Genomic DNA, 20281 nt, shown 5'->3' with positions numbered 1-20281 from the left:
GGTGCACTCGCTGTACCCCTGTCTGGAGCTCCTCATTTATTTCCAGCTCCTTCTAAATGTATAATGAAATTCCTCATGTGTCTATATAATAACTATATACCTGGCTGGGGTTTGCTTTATTTTATGGTCATTCCTGAGTTTAATTCACCCAACTGAAGACCTCAGCATCTTTTAGAAACATTCCCTGGGGGAGGGAGGAGTAAATCTATTGGTTGGAAAAATGAACTTCAAGCCAAGGAATACTAGGAAGAAAAGTTGTTTTTGTTTTTTTTGTGCTGGTTTTGGGTCTTTTTTTTTGTTTTTACTAAATTAAGCTCTGCTTCTGGAGTGTTTTACGGTATCCGCTTCCATTGTTTCAGCAGTTGGGAAGTAAGTCATGAGTTATCAGCTTTCATTTATGCAGCAGTTCACAGGGATGGCACAGGTCAGGTGATCCATCAGCTGCCATTGCTGCAGCAATTCAAAGGGAAGGCACGGATCATGTGATCTATCATCCACTATCAGTTGTTTTATATTGTTAAGTTCCAACGCGTTTCATGGTGGACATCCTCTTTTCTTCGGGGATAAAATAGAATTATAATACTCTTTTGTGCCTGAAGAAGAGGAGTTGCCCACCTTAAAATGTGTTGATTTTGCTATTAAAATGAACTACTTTGAGTTGCGTGACCCCTTGATATATATATATATATATTTATTATATATATATATATATATATATATATATATATATGAATTCTGGTACTCATTGATGTTTCTGGTCTTTGTTTTCACATATTTCACACCCATTTGAGGAAAAGACGTTTTTAACTCCCACCGAGTACCTTGGATTGTTTACACCCCATGGACGTGATTTGGGGGTCTCTACCACATACTTTCAGTAACAAGGGATTATGGGGTGGAACGCAAAGGTGGTGGCAGTCCTGGTTCCCGCCGTGCCATCATGGCTTCCTCTCCCAGAATATCGGTAGGGAGTGTTTGTAGGGTCCATACTGAATTTAGGAATAATGGATCTATCATCAGCTGCTATTGTTTGAGCAGTTCTGAGGGAAGGCACGGGTCATGTGATTTATCTGTTATAATTGTTATCTTCTATTAACTGTCAGTTTAAAGATCCTGATCTGTCTCTCATTAATCGGATGCATTCTCTCTTCCAGAATTATCAGCTGCAGATCCAGGTCACTGACTCGGCGGGCAACACGTGCAATGGGACACTCAACGTCAAAGTTCTTTCGGTCTACCAAAACAGTGTCAACTTCACGTAAGGGTGTGGAAGAGGTGGGATGGGGGGTGGGGGGGGGTCCTAAAAGTAGTGAGCTCCTATATTATGATTAGCACCCTCCTGTGTGGAATCCCTGGTTTGGACCCCGTATTGCACTTTACCATGAAAGTAGACAAGGGATTCTCACTCTTCTTGCCACACAGTATATGCATTTCTTGAAGAATTAACAAAAATTAGACCAACAAAGCAGCTGCAGAATGTGGGGTGAGCGGGAAGTTCGGGTGTGGAGAACTTATCCCTGCAGCCCCAGGGATGTAACCAATGCTGGTGGCTATTGGGGTCACAAAGAATCCTTTGGAGTTCCAAATGGCAACAGCAGTCCAAAGCTCATTCATACGACATTATTATATGAATGATCTGCTCCCATTGACCCTATCCAGCCCCAGCGAACCATCTGGGAACCCTACAAGGTGAGAGGAACAATATACCGTACTCTTATTGGATTGTATTATTCTCTGATGCAGACACAGACTGTTATATATATATATATATATATATATATATATATATATATATACATATATATATATACATATACAGAGTATCTCACAAAAGTTAGTACACCCCTCGCATTTTTGTAAATATTTACTTCTATCCTTTCATGTGACAACACTGAAGAAATGACACTTTGTCTACAATGTAAAGTAGTGAGTGTACAGCTTGTATAACAGTGTAAATTTGCTGTCCCCTCAAAATAACTCAACACACAGCCATTAATGTCTAAAACCGCTGGCAACAAAAGTGAGTACACCCCTAAGTGAAAATGTCCAAATTGGGCCCAAAGTGTCAATATTTTGTGTGGCCACCATTATTTTCCAGCACTGCCTTAACCCTCTAAGGCATGGAGATCACCAGAGCTTCACAGGTTGCCACCGGAGTCCTCTTCCCCTCCTCCATGACGACATCACTGAGCTGGTGGATGTTAGAGACCTTGCGCTCCTCCACCTTCCATTTGAGGATGTCCCACAGATGATCAATAGGGTTTAGGTCTGGAGACATGCTTGGCCAGTCCATCACCTTTACCCTCAGCTTCTTTAGCAAGGCAGTGGTGGTCTTGGAGGTGTGTTTGGGGTCGTTATGTTGGGATACTGCCCTGCGGCCAGTCTCTGAAGGGAGGGGATCATGCTCTGCTTCAGTATGTCACAGTACATGTTGGCATTCATGGTTCCCTCAATGGTCTGTAGCTCCCAGTGCCGGCAGCACTCATGCAGCCCCAGACCATGACACCCCCACCACCATGCTTGACTGTAGGCAAGACACACTTGTCTTTGTACTCCTCACCCGGTTGCCGCCACACACGCTTGTCACCATCTGAACCAAATAAGTTTATCTTGGTCTCATCAGACCACAGGACATGGTTCCAGTAATCCATCTCCTTAGTCTGCTTGTCTTCAGCAAACTGTTTACAGGCTTTCTTAATTTAGCCACACTCACTCTTTGCAGTGGCGCCCGTTGCTTGCCGCGGGTCACCATCTCCCCCTGGTAGGATTCCCAGTGCATTACTTTGCCCAGGAGCTCATGATGTTACTAAGACGGCCCTGTTTTCAGTTACATATTTGCCCGCAATCTTTCCATTTGCTCATACAGGGCTCTGTTGAGTACTCCGTGCCGCAGCAGAAAGCATTGCTCCGCCTGCTCCCAAAAATTTGTAAATAGCCACCCCCCCCCTTCCCCTTCTGTCCCTGGCCCCTGCTGCTGAACAGATGGGCCCCAGGCCAGGTAGCTCATACTGTATGCATTTCCTACGCTCCTCTGCTCCATCTAGGGGCCATAATGCTGTATTTTACTACTGCCAATCTATTTATTTGCTAATTCCCTCTAGCATTCTCCAGAACTGTTACTTTGTATCCTTGTTTTAAGTATTTCCTCCCCAGCTCCATCTAGTGGCCAGTATTTTACTACTTCCCATAAGGAGAAAATATCCTAGAAAACATTTGTTTTTGCCCAATTCACAACAAATGATTATATATGCAGAATAGCTGGATAAATGCCAATTTTTCATGAATAGACGTCCAAGTGTTAAACCTTGTGAATGTGCAGGCCAGGAATGTATGATTCCCACCACAGGTCCTTTCTTAGAATGCAGTTGCATGCTGGTGTTTGTTTGCATTCAAATAAATATATTTTCTGATTTTCGCACAGCTACAGAGTTTCCTGAACAGGTATTCACAGTTCGTCAAAGTTCTTCAACCCTCTGCTCTGTAAGGTGCGTTTTATGTGCATGAATTGTCTATTGATTGTTGCCTGAATGTATCCCTCTCAGGACATCTTCATATAGTGTCACCATCCCAGAAAATGGCGGACCCGGCTATCTGGTGACCACGTTGAAGGCGACGGGGACTAATGTTCTGTACCAGCTGATCGATCCCAGCACCATCTACTACATCGAACCAGGTATCCGGTAGCCCGTATAATCCAGAAAGCCAAGCTCAATAGGTCAGGCAGCAGCTACTGTAATCAGAGACACAGAGCAATAGCACTGAACCAGTGAGAGCTCCCTCTATGGGCCGATCTACAAATCTATACATTCAATGCAATAACAGAACTATTCATTTATATCCCTATATAAAATCGTCTTCATGATCGTCAGTATTACAAAATACTGACCACCAAATATCCATCATATGATGACATCACTAATTAATATGAATATTATGTCCAAAATCCTAAAAACTCTAGATTATGGTAACGGTAAAAAGCACGCCCATTAGTTTAGCCACACCCACTCTGTTGCTCTGTGTGCCTTTTTCTCCTCACTGTGGATGAGTGGACTGGGCAAAGTTCGGTTCACAGGAGGTTCAGTGCACCCATCAGGAAATCTGCAAACCCAAATATAGCACCAACCCTACTAAAGTCTATGGGAGGTGAATCTTGTCAAGGCCAGTTTGCAAGATTTTGGTAAGAAGGGTTATGGTTAGCTGGGCACTGCCATAGCAGACATGTAACAATGACATTTTTTTTTTAAAGCCGACCGTTCAGCAAGAAGAAGGTCTTTTATTGAGGCTTAAAGGACAACATTGAAAATACACAAATCCTTTAATAAATGTGCTCGAAGGAAGCCTTAAACCTGTATGTGAGGTTTGGGGACAGTATGAGTTATATGTAATTTCAAGGCAGTAGTGCGGCTGGGCAAGATCTTCAGGGAGTGGGTTGTCCATGTGGGGTGGCAGGTCATCACGGTGGTGGATCATCATGATTGAAGCTGAAACTGCATTGTTTGTTGATGTGATTGATGCTGGATCTACATTGTGAGACAGGTGAGAAGGTAGCTTCCAAATTCCGATAACCTCCCTGCAGCCCCCCTCCCCCCACATCCTATTTGGGGACAGTTTCTGCAGGTAAGGCCCTTATCCCTTCAACATGAGGACACCTTGCGGAAAGGGGGAATTTGCCAAGGTTGAGGGCATGTGGTCTGGTATGGTTGGGGGTTTACACACATTCCCTGCGCCCAACCACTTTCTGTGACCCCCGAAGTGTGCATCTTCCCCCCCGAGAACCCCTCAACTCCCCCACTATGCTTCCCACGCTAGAGGCAATGAGGCCTTAATCTTGATGGCCCACTGCTATGACTTGGTGCCTCCCAACAATGCTGCTCCACTGCTGAATGAGGAAGCTGCTCACATTACAAATGAAAGATCCCCAGCTGGCTGATGTTTGTAAACAGTCCAGCTGGGGATCACGGGTGACATCATTGACCAAATAGGGTTATGACCCTATTTGTATATAAATAAACCAAACGGGGATCACAGGTGATATCATTGACCAGACGTTGGGGATGACTGGCCTAATTTGGTTGGCTATGGGTGGAACTCATGTTTGACTCCCCAACCCAAAGCTCATCCTACTCCTCACCCTATAGGCTGCTGACACCTCTGGTCCTCCTAATTATACCTCCTGCTAATGACTATCATAGACTGAGTGTCCAGGTACCAGATCCAGATTATATTCCCCCAATAACCTATAATGGGGCGCACACACGGTCGGACTTTTCGTCTACAAAAGTCCAATGGACGCCGACGGACTAAAGCTGGCTGGTAATCCGATCGTGTGTGGGCTTCTCCGGACTTTCAGCAGACTTTTTCAGCCTCAAATCCGACGGACTTTAGATTTGAAACATGCTTCAAATCTTTACGTCGTAACTACGACGGACCCCAAAATCCGCTCGTCTGTGTGCTAGTCCGACGGACAAAAACCCACGCTAGGGCAGCTATTGGCTACTGGCTATGAACTTCCTTATTTTAGTCCGGTGTACGTCATCACGTACGAATCCGTCGGACTTTTGTGTGGTTGTGTGTAGGCAAGTCCGTTCGTTAGAAAGTCTGCTGCAAGTCCGCCGAAAGTCCGCCGGAAGTCTGTCGGACAGGCTGTCGGACTTTTGTAGACGAAAAGTCCGACCGTGTGTACGCCCCATAACTGACACGGATGATAAACCGGTGGTGACACTTACTGCTCATGCCTATCCTTGTCCGTGGAAGTCCAGGTGTACAGTGATTCTCGGTAATAAATCTTTATGTGACCGTACAATGTCTACTGTCCTTCTTTCAGCCACTGGGACGATCAGAACAACATTTAACCTGGACCTGGACACCAACCCATCCTTGGTCACCACCATCCTGAAGGTCCGAGCCTACGACAGCACCCAGCGCTCTAACAGCGCCACCACTACCGTCACCATTACCGTCACTGACGTCAATGATATCGCTCCGCAGTGCAGCCCTGCCCTTGTGGTGTGAGTATGATCACATGATACAACACTATATACCACATATTAAATCATTCCAAGAGAAGTGGTACTGTGCAGAGTCCATACATACAGAATAAGAACAGATACCGAGAATTACACTCAGCATACAGGACAAGAGAAGTGGTACTGTGCAGAGTCCATACATACAGAATAAGAGACATGCTATTTGTTTTTATCTGTATTTGATGATTTGTGGATCTCTTGTGGCGTGAATACTGAGATCATACGCTCTCTGGGTAATATTAACCCCTCGTTCTCTTCCGCGAATAGGAAACAGGTTTCACAGAACGCTCCGGTTGGAGACATACTTGCGACTTTGAGCTGTGCGGATCCCGATTACAACAGCACCGGCCTCACCTATTCCATCACTTCCAATGCCAACTCCCTGTATTCCTTCCGCATGGTGGGCAACCAGCTGCAGGTCAGTGTGGATTGGATAAGCAAACTCTATAGAGGCCACACTACACTAATTGCTAAAGGTAGTTGGGAAGAAAAGCTAAACTGAATGGGGAACCCCACACCAAAATGTAAAAACAAAAAAAAAAAAAACAGCGTGTGGTACCCCCCTGGATCAACACCTTATCTGAGCATTCAGGCTGGCAGGCCAGGAAAAGGGGGGGAACCAGTGAGCACCCCCTCCTCTGAACCATACCAGGCTACATGCCCTCAACATCGGGGGGGTGCTTTGGGACAGGAGGTGTCTTTTTGACATTTTCACAGATTCTGATAAGCCCCCCCCCATGCAGGCAGACCCCCACAACCACAGCCCAGGGTTGTGGGGAAAAGGCTCTTGTCACCATCAACACTGGGACAAGGTTCTTTGGGTGGGGGGAGGGCAGAGGGCATGTGGCCTGGTATGGTTCAGGAGGAGGAGGCTGGCTCACCCCCCTCTTTTTCTGGTCTGCCAGGCTGCATGCTTGAACATGTTAAAGGGGGCTCCCAGATTCCTATAAGCCCCCTGCCGGCAGAACCCCACAACCACTGCACAGGGTTGTTGGGAAGAGGCCCTTGTCCCCATCAACATAGGGGCCAAGTGCTTCGGGGTGAGGGAACTGCATGCCCGGATAAGGGTCTGGCTTATACTTCTTAATTGTCGGATTTTTTTTTTAACAATCAGCTGACAGCAGGGAAGCCCGCTGACAGCTGATGAGTCATCAGTTGTTAAGGATGCGGCCAGCCTGTTCCTTAGCAACCATGCGGTAAATTACTGTATTAAGTAATGCGATAATTACAGCTAAATCGAACAAATATCGCATGCAGTATTTGACTACAAATTCTTAGTGAGTTGAACACTTGCACAATTGTTACCGCATGCGGTATTTTACCGCATAAGATTAGCCGTTATTTAACTCTTAGTGAATCAACTACATTTCTATGGGTTTTTTTTTTCCTTTTTTCTTTAGAAGCACATGATCAGAGCCTGAGGTTCTAATTGGCTTCAAAATGGGTGGGCTCGCGGCCGGTAGGAGAAGCAGTGGGGAAGCCATGAATGTGCATAGAGCACTGTGCCCTGAGCCCACCCGCTTGTGTGACTTGTGTAATTTGTTAATGTCACACAAGCGGGTGGGCTCAGGGCACAGTGCTCTATGCACATTCATGGCTTCCCCACTGCTTCTCCTACCGGCCAATCCGGTTGCTTCTCCTCCCGACCAATCCAGTTGCTTCTCCTCCCGGCCAATCAGGAAGCAGGTCTTAGGACCTGATTGGCCGGGAGGAGAAGCAACCGGATTGGCCGGTAGGAACAACAATAGGGAAGCCCCGAAGCTGCCGAGAAGGAGAAGCAGAGGCAAAGCCACCAAAGCCACCCACGACCTGGATGGGGTAAGTAGTGCGGGAATGATCGGCCGATGGGGGGGGGGGGGTGGCTGGGTGGTTTTTGTTTGCTGCACCCCCCCCCCCCTAAAAAAAATTGAGCACCAGCCGCCACTGAAATAAAGAAAGCCTAAAAAATGAAAACAAATGCAGCCATCACATCTAAGAACTGGTAAGCTCCAATATAATAAATGTTTGCTTTTGTGTTTAATACTGCTTCAAGGTTCCCACAGAGTACACAAGGCTTTCCTTTATCTATGAGAGAAAATAGAGATTCTTTATAATAAGGGCCGGGCTGCTTTATTAGAGAGAGGTGAAGCTCTCTGAGTTTGTACTTTATTTTGTCTCTTTGTTCTGAATCTCAATAAAGTTGAATCTTTGTTAAGTCTTTTTCCCTCCTCTGTCCAGATCAATAATACTCTGAATTACGACTCCTATGAAATGGCGAGCGTGGATTTCCAATATTCGGCCACCATTGTGGTGACTGATAACGGCACGCCGAAACTGACCAGTAAGTTGCTTTGTTTGTTACGTACAAGGCTGAGTTCACAAAGCTTTAACACACGGTTTTCCTATTTACCTGTATGACTGTCATTTTCAAACCTCACTTCAAAATAACTGTCACTTTTTTAAAAATAAGGGCTTCTTCACACTAGCTTCAGTCTCTGAAGAGCAATCCATGCTTGAAAATCACTCCTTTAGGGAGCTTTTGACAGGTGGGGAGGTGCTGTGTCACCTCCTCAACAGCTGCTTTAACCCCTTGAACCCTGCACTAGTGCACATGGTCGCTGATAAGGCAGTACAACCAGCCCTCCTGTACTGGGCCCAGACCCCATCAGTTCAAAAGGGGGGGGCCCAGACAGGAGGTCCGGCTGTACTGTCTTATTGCAGACACCGATTCTCTTCTGCCTCCCCATGCAACGCTGTCAGCTTCTCCTCTTCTTACTCCCTCCGGCTGCACTGCAGGGGTTTGGTTCTAGCACATGTGCCTCTTCCATGTGCTGCCTGGGTCCCCCCTGTGTGCCCCCCCCCCCCCCCCCCCGCAGCGCTGCCGGGTTCCCTTCTCTCCTCTCCTGCTGGCAGCTGCTATGGGCACACAAGGGGATGTATCAGAAACCATGAAATCAGACCGAGACAGAAGTACAGTTAAATCACACTTGTTTAATAATAAAAGTAAAAAGAACAAACATAGTCAAAACATAGCCAAAGTTCAGGAACCGGAACGGATAGTCAGACAAGCCAGAAGTCAGGGATCAATGTAGTGGAACAGCAAGCAGGATCTGGAGCCAGAAGGAATGTCAGCCAAGCAAGTCTTTAACAGGAACACAGGAGATAGTCTCTGTGATGTTGACCAAGGCGAAGGCAGAGATCATCTGGGCTAGACGGCTTAAGTAGACAGGACTGACGAACAGGATATCATCAACAGGTGAGTCACTGTAGAGAGAGATAGGAGCTGGCAATTAGCCAACAGCTGAGCGGCCATCTCAGAGAAGGAAGGGCTGAGCCCAGCCCTGACAGGATGTTTCAAGATGGAGAGCGGGGGAAGGGGCCCCTTCCATTCCCGAATGAACACAGTAAGCGATCGGTATCAGTCACTCCGGTGTCCATTCATCACTGAACTATAGTAAACTAACTATGTTTACTATGATCCAGTTTGTGCATGAGCAGGAAGCCTGCAGAGAAAGGGACTGATTAAATCTATAGAACCATTTTATCACTTGATTTTGAAATGAATAGACTTTACCGAACGAAAACCGCATACACTGTTAGGCTACTTTCACACTGAGGCGCTTTACAGGCGCTACAGCGCTAGAAATGGCGCCTGTAAAGAGCCTCTCCTGTGTCTCCAGTGTGAAAGCCCGAGGAATTCCACACTGGGGCGGTGCTCTTGCAGGACGGTAAAAAAAGTCCTGCAAGCCGCATCTTTGCAGCGCTATAGGAGCGGTGTATTCATCGATCCTAAAGTGCCTCTGGCCATTGAAAACAATGGGGCAGCGCAGCGCTATGCGGGCAGTTTTAACCCTTTTTTGGCCGCTAACGGGGGTTAACACCGCCCCGCTGGCGGCCGAATAGTGCCGCTAAAACGACGGTAAACCGGCGCTAATTTTACGGTGCTAATTACCGAAGGTTGTTCGCCCACCCCAGTGTGAAAGTAGCCTAAATTCGCAACCAGTCCATATATATGTGTGTGTGTGTGTGTGTGTGTGTGTATATATATATATATATAAGTTGATATTCATGTGTTGTAAAAATTAAATATTGATAAAGAAAAAAAACAAATCATATGTGACAGTAAGGCCCCTTTCACACTGAGGCGCTTGTAAACTGCCAGTAAAACACTGAGCACTTTTGAAGAGCTTTTCAGACGCTTTTGAAGAGCTTTCCATTCATTTCAATGGAGAGGGGCGTTTTTTTTCACCACCCTGCCAGCGCACTGCCCCAGTGTGAAAGCATTCATTGATTTTAATGAAAATAGGTTTTCCTGCGCTTCTTTTTAGCATGAAAGCCCCTGAAAAGCGCCTCAGTGTGAAAGGGGTCTCAATATTAACATCCACCACTGTGTCCATCCGTCCTCACTAGGTTCTATTATATGTGCACATCGTCACCACAGTGCCATCTTATGGCTACTTTCAGACTGGGGCGGGCGGGCATCGGCGGTAAGGCTGCGCTATATTTAGCACCGCTTTACCGTCATTTTAGCTTCGCTATTCGGCCACTAGCCACTAGCGGCTGAAAAAGGGTTAAAACTGCCCGCAAAGTGCTGCTGCAGTGGCGCTTTGCCGGTGGACTTGTGGCGCTGGCCCATTGTTCTCAATGGGAAGGGGCGCTTTAAGAGCGGTATAGCGCTGCAAAGATGCGGCTTGCAGGACTTTTTTGACCGTCCTGCAAGCGCATCGCTCCAGTGTGAAAGCCCTCAGGCTTTCACACTGGAGACACAGGGGAGGCGCTTTACAGGCGCTATACAGGCGCTATTTTTAGCGCTGTAGCACCTGTAAAGCGCCTCGGTGTGAAAGTAGCCTAAGAGCATTATAGGCCCCCGGGCAATACAGTGCACTGGGGCCCTGTCTACACAATCACACACGACTGCCCATGAAATGCAGCTTTACTGTGCCCGTGAATGCAGCCTCACTGTGCCCATTAAATTCAGCCTCACTGTGCCCATGAATGCAGCCTCACTGTGCCCACCATTGCAGCCTCACTGTGCCCACACAGGAGGAGGAGGAGGAGAGAAGGAAAGAGCGGCCCCAGGGCAGGCGGCCTACTGGAAAATCTCCTGGTATCCCGGTAGGCCAGTACAGCCCTGGCTGGGGTCGCTGGGCAGGTGGGGCCCCCCAGGCAAGTGGGGCCCCCCGGGCAACTGCCCAGCGTGCCCATGCGAAAAGACGGCCCTGTGTCACAAGCCAAATTGTCTGCTCACCTCACAGATGAGTTAAAAACTCAAATAATGGTCTCTCCTTTACTCCTCCACGATCTCTCTCCTCCACGATCTCTCTCCTCCTCGATCTCTCTCCTCCATGATATCTCTCCTCCACGATCTCTCTCCTCCAAGCCGATCCTCCTACACTCTCCCAGCTGTACACCCGCGCTGGTAACTTCAAATGGATTGAGATCTCACTCCTTCACTCCCCACCTACAGCTCAGCTCCGCTTCTCTCAGTTCCGTTGTCAACATGCATCACAAACACATAGTGCTCTCTGCTTGCTAATTTTATTAAAAACAGCCCCAAAATTAGGCACACTTACAAGATATATTCTTTAAAACAGCATATATATAGAGATAGATACGTCCGCCCCGCTCACCACTGGCATACACTCATGTCACGGGCTCAGCTCCTCCCCTCTAGACGCGTGTCGCCCTCTGATTGGGCTTCCTCAGTAGACTGTTAGAAATTCATTCATTCGAAAAAAAAATAGCTAGATTAAGGCTTGATCTAGGTCAGTGCCATGGTTAGTGTAAATGTACACGGGACGCTTTGAAACCTCTCTTGAACGATTTAAGCTGACAGATAGTAACCGACGTTTAAAAACGTTCGTTTTGCTGCGTTTACATGCCGCATTTAGCCGCGTTTGCGTTTAAAAGCGTTTTTTTTTTTAAATAGTCAAAAATGTATCTCCATTAAAAGTGCCTGTAAATGAAACGCGGCTAAACATGAGTTACCACGCTTTAGGTCTCATGTACACTGCTGCTGGGAAACGGACGTTCAGAGGCAGTTGGCTGCTTTTTTTCAGCTGCCCCTGAACCCTCCTCTATGTTATCTTATGCCGCGTACACACGGTCTGACTTTTCGGCTACAAAAGTCCAAACAGCCCGTCCGACAGACTTTCAACGGACTTTTGGCGGACTTGCAGCGGACTTTCTAACGAACGGACTTGCCTACATACGATCACACAAAAGTCCGACGGATTCGTACGTGATGACATACACCGGACTAAAATAAGGAAGTTGATAGCCAGTAGCCAATAGCTAGCGTGGGTTTTTGTCCGTCGGACTAGCATACAGACGAGCGGATTTCTGGGTCCGGCGGAGTTACGAGAAATATATGAATAAATTTTTTTCTCCGTGGTTTTAGTATAATTTCTGCAGCCTTATGTTGTAGTTGTAGAAAAAATATTTTTTCTTTTTACTATACATTTTTTTTTTATTTAGAACAGAGAAACAATAAGTGAAACCATGAGGGGGGGGGGAAGGGGAGAAAGAGGAAGGAGTTTTGTACTTTTTATCTATATTCTATATACTGTGAGGCCATTGCCCTACATGTATATTGTTAAACACACAAAACAAAACAAAGATTCTCCTATATAGAGAGTACTGAAAACATTGTAGCAAAAAGATAACGAATCCAGAAGGAAAAAACACACTGTCTCTCCTCTATGTAATAGTATAGGGATGATAACGAAGAAAAATAATAACTTTCCTACTTACTTTCTTAGGCTCAGGTTTCAAACAAAAAAGCTTAAAGGGGTTGTAAAGGTAAAAATTTTTTCACCTTAATGCATTCTATGCATTAAGGTGAAAAAACTTCCGACAATACCGCCGCCCCCAGCCCCCCCGTTTTACTTACCTGACACCTCGAAAGTCAGCCGCTCGCTCCCGACATCCATTAAGCCGCTCAGCCTGGCCGCTGATTGGCTCCAGTGGATGGATTGAAAGCAGCGCAGCCATTGGCTCGCGCTGCTGTCAATCACATCCAATGACGCGGCGCGCCGGGGGGGCGGGGCCGAGTGATACAGTGAGCGGCTATAGCCGCCGGCTGTATCACGGGAGCGTGCCCGTAAGAACTAACCACCATGTGAGGGAGCTCGCATTAAGGTGGTTAGTTCTTGCGGGGAGGAGCTGAAACAGCCGCCGAGGGACCCCAGAAGAGCAGGTTCGGGGGCCACTCTGTGCAGAACGAGCTGCACAGTGAAGGTAAGCATAACATGTTTGTTATTTAAAAAGAAAAAAAAATTACCTTTACAACCACTTTAAGCATAGGTGTTGTTGGCAGGTGTGTTTGGCACTGGACATGGATCTTAAACCCGCTGGCGCCTGCGCATTATGGTTGATTGCACAGGTGCCAGCAAGGTAAAGACAAAACAGCGCCGTCGCATATGACGCACTCGCGTCATAACCAGGCGACGTGCACAGACGACGTTCTAAGATGGCAGTGTGGATAGAACAGGAAGGCCGCGTCATCGCGTATGGCGCGATGACGTCACGCATAGGGCGGCGCTGATAGGCCGATACGGAGGAGGGGAGAAAAAAAGAGAAAAAGAGATGGGACCGCGTGACAGGTCACCCAGGACACAACCAAGCACCACCGAGACGAGAGAGCACACGGAAAGCCCAAGACAAATACAAGTAATAAAACTGAAAGTAAAAAATGAAAAATGAAATATTTGTAGAGTTTCTTAAGGGAACATCGGGGACCCAGGATTGTATAAGCATTTTCGTAGAGATCTATGTTTAGATCAACTTGTTTTTATGCTTTTTTAAGCAATTTTCAATAAAAAAATATCTTTTTAACTGCTGTTGTTTGCCTGTAAAGTCCCGCTGTACCGGGGGGGTACAAAAGGTTTCCCTCTTCTAGGGTCCTTGAAAAAAACCCAAGGTATAATCCATCTGGATAAACAAAGTAGTTGTAATGATATGTACAGTTTTACTAACACATGTGAAAAACGCAAAATTGTGTTCAGGAGTTAACATTTGTTTTCCCCTCCGTCATGAAGGGGTTAAAGTGGTGTTCCGGCCGAAATGATAGTTTTTAAATAAAAATACCCCTATAATACACAAGCTTAATGTATTCTAGTAAAGTTAGTCTGTAAACTAAGGTCTGTTTTGTTAGTTTATAGCAGTAGTTTGTTATTTTATAAACTTACAGCAGGCCGTGGCCATCTTAAGTCTGGGCATCTGAAGCCAGACTGTATTTCTTCCTGGATCTCATCCTCGCAGATCTCGCACATGCTCAGTGCAGCACAAGCAGTGTAAAAGGTTTCAGGTCAGGTTTCCATAGCAACGGCAGTGTCAGAGGAAGTTGCCGCCCCTTCCCAGAAGGCATTGCAAACAGGAAATGATGCGATGGGCCACGGCCAGGGAGGAGGAAGTGAAAAATGAATACAGCAGATATACAGTAGGTGCTGAGAAAAAAAATTTAAAAATATCAAATTCGTTTACAGTGCACAGTTTAGTGAGGGATGCTGAAGAGTTGTAAAAGTGGGTGGAACTCCACTTTAACTATTCGGTAACCTCCGCAGACCTGAGATTCTCTGACCCCCGAACACAGGATGGAGGTCACTGGGGGGGGAGTGATAAATTCTCTTGTCCTTGTTTTTCAGCCAACATCCCGGTATTTGTCACGGTCACTCCGGTGAATAATTATGATCCTAAATGCGTCGGCCCGCTTACATACAGCATCAATGAGAACCAGCCGTTTGGGACCGTGGTGGGGCAGCTGAATGCCACAGACGCTGACTATCCCTTTAACAACGTGCAGTACAGTATCACCGGTGCGCAGAACCCAACAATGTTCTACATCAACCCGAGAAACGGTGAGACCCAGTCCTGTCTTTCCTCCTTTGTTTCCCTTATTTATATAGCACCGACATAGGATGTGGTGCATCACACAGTAGAAAGATCCTTGTTTCAAAATAAATGTATTTAAAAAATATTTTTTAGGCCACCAAAAATAAAAAATAAATCAACATGTGCTGCATTACTCTCCTCTTCTCTGGCGCTGTCCCAACACACTCATTGTAAAGAGGGACAGCACGTCCCCGACGAAGAGATGAAGGGCCTCAGATAAGTAAAAGGTGGGGGGGGGGGCGGTGACTGCCAGGTGTTTTTTCACCTTCATGCATAGGATGCATGAAGGTGAAAAAACACGAAAGTTTACAACCCCTTTAAGGAGCGGGCCAGAAAGCCGGCCACCACGTCCTTAACAACCAATGCCTCATCAGCTGTCAGCGGACTTCTCCACTGAGGAAATGTAAACAAAACAATGCCGGTGTTCTATCGAGTAGTGGCCTCCGTCGAAAACTGCCCGCGCATGCCCAGTACGGAACGGACTATCCAGCTGATTTCCCAATCAGCTGGCATGACGTCACCATAGCGCATGCGCACATCGTAGGAGGCATTTTTCGATGGGAGACAGCATTTGATGGCCACAACTCAAAGCTATGCAGACAGCGGAGGGAGACTGCATTTGTCAGGTTATGCCTTGCTGTTGCGGGGCGGGTTTACAGTGTGCTCAATTTTGGGTTTTGTGTGTGTTGCAGGGCGGGTTATGGGTGTGTTGAAGGGCGGGTTTTGCCTGTGTCAAAGGGCGGGTTGCAACACAGACAAAACCTTCAACACACCCACAACCCTCCCTGCAAAAGCTGTCTCCCGCTGAAAAATGCCTCCAACAATATGCGCATGCGCTATGGTGACGTCACGCCAGCTGACCGGGAAATCAGCCGGAGAGCCGTTCCGTACCGCGTGGGCATTTTTCGATGGAGGGCACTATTTGATAGAACACCGGCAATAGAGAATGCCGAACAAAACAAAAAACAGTGTGGGGTCCCCCCCCAGTCCATACCAGGCCCTTCGAGTCTGGTATGGATTTTAAGGGGAACCCAATGCCAAATTAAAAGAAAACAAAAAAACATACCAGGCCACATGCATTCAACATGGGGGGGGGGGTGTTTTGGGGTAGAGGGGGCTATAAACAGTGACCATAGTACCCCTACTCATTCACCCAAAAAAGTGTAAAAAACTAAAAACACAACACAAGTTTTTGACAATTACTTCAAAAAAATCAAACCATGTCTCCGGTGTAGATCCATCGTCAATCATGATGCCCGCCACCACCGCCAACCCAAGAGAAGGAAAAATAACTCCCCATGAAGGCACCCTCCATCTGCCAGCTCTGCTGCCCCGCCCTTAGTCATTTAACAACTGTCAGACAGCAGAGAAAAACTGTCTCTGTATTTTTTTTTTACTTTTTACACGTTTTTGGTGAATGAGTAGGAGTACTATGTACCCCATACTCATTCCCATAAGGAGGGCTGGATCTGGGGGGCCCCCTTGTTAAAGGAGGTTTCCAGATTGTGATAAGTCATCCCCCGCACTCCTGCAACCACAGGGCCAGGGTTGTGGGGAAGAGGCCCTTGTCCCCATCAACATGGGGACAAGGTGCTTTGGGGGGGTCAGAGCCCCCTCCCCAAAGCACCTCCCCAATGTGAGGGCATTTGACCTGGTATGGTAACCACTCCTTCCTAGCCTGCCAGGCTGCATACTAGGATAAGGGTCTGGTGTGGATTTTGGAGGGGACCCCATGCAATTTTTTTTTTTGTAATTTTCATTGCCGGTATTCTTTTGTTTACATTCATCTGTCAGCAGGAAAGCCGCTGGCGACTAATGAGTCATCAGTTGTTAAGGACGCAGCGGGCAGCTTCCCTGTCTGCTCCTTAACAACCAGCTATTCTTCACACAGAATTCGAAACGTTTGATCATTTCTTGACCGATCCAAATTTGAATCGTTCTGAAAATTTGGAGTTCGTTAGAAAATGCCTAAACGTAATGAAATTAAATGAAGCTAAATGAAACGAATTCCGAAATGAATCAACAAAACAAAATTAGTAACATACTGAATCTATCCAGAACGAAACAAAACTAATTTTTACATTCTGCGCGTCTAGTTTATCAGGATGTTTTCTTACATCAGAGCCAATGGAGATCAGAATAAATGAGTTCATTAAATTCACCTCCTAATTAAATCTGTGTTCAGTCTGTTATCTCCGCACAGCAGCAGAGAAAGAAGCCTCCTAAGATAAGGTTGAGATATGGATGATGGATTGAGATGGCACTAAAAGGACCTGTATTTTCTCCCCCTGGGGAGTCCCCCGTGGTTTTTTCCTGGTCATATTAATACCAAGAAAGTGGCAGAGATCAGGAATATCTATTAGTGCTCTCAGATTTTATTAAGAAGGCCACTATCCTCAATATCCACACACAGGAGAGATCAATCTGCTCGGCCCCCTGGACTACGAGAAGCAGACCACCTACAACCTGCGGATCCAAGTGGTGGATCTGAATAATGACATCCTACCAGATCCGACGAACCAGAGGACCACATTCTGCACCATCACCATCAACGTGCAGGTAAGAGGTCAAACTGGACAACTACAGAGACTATCTGGAGACCCTTTGTCAACCTTAACAACTATGTAACTATACATAAACTCATGCACACACCCACACTGGTTGAACTGGATGGACTGGTGTCTTTATTCAACCTTACCAACTATGTAACATCTGACACATACAGAATTGATAAGGAAAACCACAAACTCTGTCCATGGTAAAAGGTTTTGAAAGTTTACTTAAAATGGGAAAGTTACAAAGTAAAAGTGACAGATTAGAAAGTAGCAAAAATAATGCAGAAATCCTCAGAGACAAGGAAAGCGTTGAGCTAAGGGATCTGGCCAAAATAAAAAGCTATCAGTCCCCATGCACACAGGACATTAAAAAAAAATTAGCCGCAAAGCCACTACCAATGCCAGGAAAAAGCGGCTGTAAAAACGCGCTTTTAGTAGCTTTTTGCATTGGCGTTAATGTACGTTTAGCCGCGTTAGCTTTTAGCAGCATTTCTCTGCCTCTAATCAAAATCAATGGTTCTCTTTGAGAGCCGTCTTAACTGACCTGACTTTCAGCCCATTGATTTAAATAGAAGTTGCATCCAAGTCGGATCATCATGATCTGACTTGTGGCATGCGACTTGTACTCTGAGAATCTTGAAAGGGAACCCCACTCCAAAAAAAAAAAAGAGCTGTGGGGTCCCCCCCAGATCAATACCAGGCCCTTTGAGTCTGGTATGGATCTTGAAAGACAACACCATGCCAAAATGAAAAAAAAAAAAAAAAAAACAGCGTGGGGTCCTCCTAAGACCATTCCAGACCCTTATCCAAGCATGAAGCCCAGCAGGTCAGGAAAAAAAGGGGTGGTACGAGTGAGCGCCCCCCCCTGGACCATACCAGGCCACAAGTACTCAAGCGCCTTTTCTCCATGTTGATGTGGACAAGGGCCTCTTCCCAACAACCCTGGGCGGTGGTTGTGGGGGTCTGCGGGCAGGGGGCTTGTCGGAATCTGGAAGGCCCCTTTAACGAGGCCCCCCATGGGAATGAGTATGGGGTACATTGTACCCCTACCCTTTCACCCCAAAAAAAGGCAGTGTAGTGAAAAAAAAAACAAAAAACAAGAGACGGTTTTGACAAGTATTTTATTAAAAAGTCTTCCTCTGGTCTTCTTCCTCCGGTCTTCTTCTGCCAGTGTTCTCCCTCTGGTGTTCTTCCTCTGACTTTCTCCGCCACTGCTGTCGTCTCCGCCGACCCGGTACTCCTCCGATGCGGTCTCCCGTCGTTGTGCCAGCTCCGTTCTCTGCCGGTTCTTATATAGCCATGGGGCGTGGCCATCCGGTGATGTTCCCGCCCCTTGTGACAGCACCTGCCTTTACAGGGGGCTGGACTCATGGTGACGTCACCAGATGGCCTTGCCCCATGGCTATATAAGAAACAGCAGGGAACGGAGCTGGCACAATGATGGGAGACAGCGTCGGAGGAGGACCGGGTTGGCAGCGGAGAAGACAGCAGTGGCGGAAGATCACTGGCGGAAGATCACTGGCGGAAGAACACTGGCGGAAGGTCACTGCCAGAAGTACTCTGGTGGGAGAAGACCAGAGAAAGATTTTTAAATAAAGGACTTATCAAAACCGTCTCTAGTTTTTATTTACACTACACTGCCTTTTTTTGGGGTGAATGGGTAGGGGTACAATGTACCCCATACTCATTCACATGGGGGGGGCAGGATCTTGAGGCTCCCTTGTTAATGGGGGGCTTCCAGATTCTGATAAGTCCCCTGCCCGCAGACCGCTACAACTACCGCCCAGGGTTGTCAGGAAGAGGCCCTTGTCCCCATCAACAGTTCCCCTTTTACATCGGTGCTTTGGGATGGGGGGTGCAGAGCCTCCCCTGCCCAAAGCAACCACCCCCCCATGTTGAAGGCGTGTGGCCTGGTACGGTCTGGGGGGGGGCTTACTCTTTCCCCCTCTTTCCTGACCTGCCGGGCTGCATGCTCATATAAGGGTCTGGTATGGGGGGACTTATATTTTATATATATATATATATATATATATTTGTTTTTTGGCATGGGGATCCCCTCAAAATCCATACCAGACCGAAAGGTATTCATATACACAACCCCGCACTCCAGGAAAAAGGGGGATAGTCTTTGAATGAAGACAAAAAGTTGATAAGCTGATCTGTCCACTCATGCGGCATATGACAGCTCTCTCCGGCTGTCATCATATGTATGGAGGGTGGGGATGATGGTGACATCACATTCCTGACCAAATATGGGCATTGCCATATTTCATCTATTTGGTCATTGATGTCCCCACCACCCCACCCCTCTGCTTACATGACTGTAGATTCCTGGACAGGTAAGTGAATGGGACCGGTGACATCACTGGTTAATATAGGATTCAGTGGTTCCCATTAACTCCAGACTTGCTTTGTAGCAAATGGCTACAGGAATTTGGAGAATTGAATGAGGTGAAGATGCACCTTTGTGGTCAAATTATAACACCATTCTATCATTTCTGTGTAACTCCACCATCAACTGCCATGCTGCAGCAGTTGGAGGATGTACATAATTTCAGGTGTACAGATTTGATGAGACAGACTTCCTCCGCCAGGCTTGTGTGCGCATGTGCGGAGGGATTTCCAATCCGCGTTCATCTCTCTGTATTGTCTTTCCAGGACTACAATGATAATCCCCCCATCTGTACACCTCCATTCTATGAAACGACAATCTACTCCACCCTAGCGACGGCAACCCCAGTCATATCATTGCAATGCAGTGACGTAGATGTAACGAATGCTGTGCTGCTTTACTCCATTACAGGCGGTGAGTTATCTTCCCGGTGTGCA

The 20281-nt window shown here is 46.8% G+C and overlaps 1 protein-coding gene across 2 annotated transcripts in view; it reads left to right on the top strand.

The window, feature by feature from the left end:
• Positions 1-20281, top strand: part of LOC141102724 (cadherin-related family member 4-like) — a 50004-nt gene that overhangs the window by 14580 nt on the left and 15143 nt on the right. For both annotated transcript variants that reach the window (XM_073591675.1, XM_073591674.1), the window contains exons 7-14: positions 1155-1258; positions 3543-3673; positions 5825-6008; positions 6294-6444; positions 8244-8346; positions 14651-14863; positions 17311-17456; positions 20111-20258. In XM_073591675.1, coding sequence (XP_073447776.1) covers positions 1155-1258; positions 3543-3673; positions 5825-6008; positions 6294-6444; positions 8244-8346; positions 14651-14863; positions 17311-17456; positions 20111-20258 — 1180 coding nt within the window. The remainder of the gene's footprint in view (positions 1-1154; positions 1259-3542; positions 3674-5824; positions 6009-6293; positions 6445-8243; positions 8347-14650; positions 14864-17310; positions 17457-20110; positions 20259-20281) is intronic.

The sequence above is a fragment of the Aquarana catesbeiana genome, linkage group LG07 (assembly GCF_042186555.1).
Source record: "Aquarana catesbeiana isolate 2022-GZ linkage group LG07, ASM4218655v1, whole genome shotgun sequence".
NCBI classification, from domain to species: Eukaryota; Metazoa; Chordata; class Amphibia; order Anura; family Ranidae; genus Aquarana; species Aquarana catesbeiana.
The sequence above is the reverse complement of the archived record's forward strand: the minus strand, read 5'-3'. Positions and strand labels throughout refer to the sequence as shown.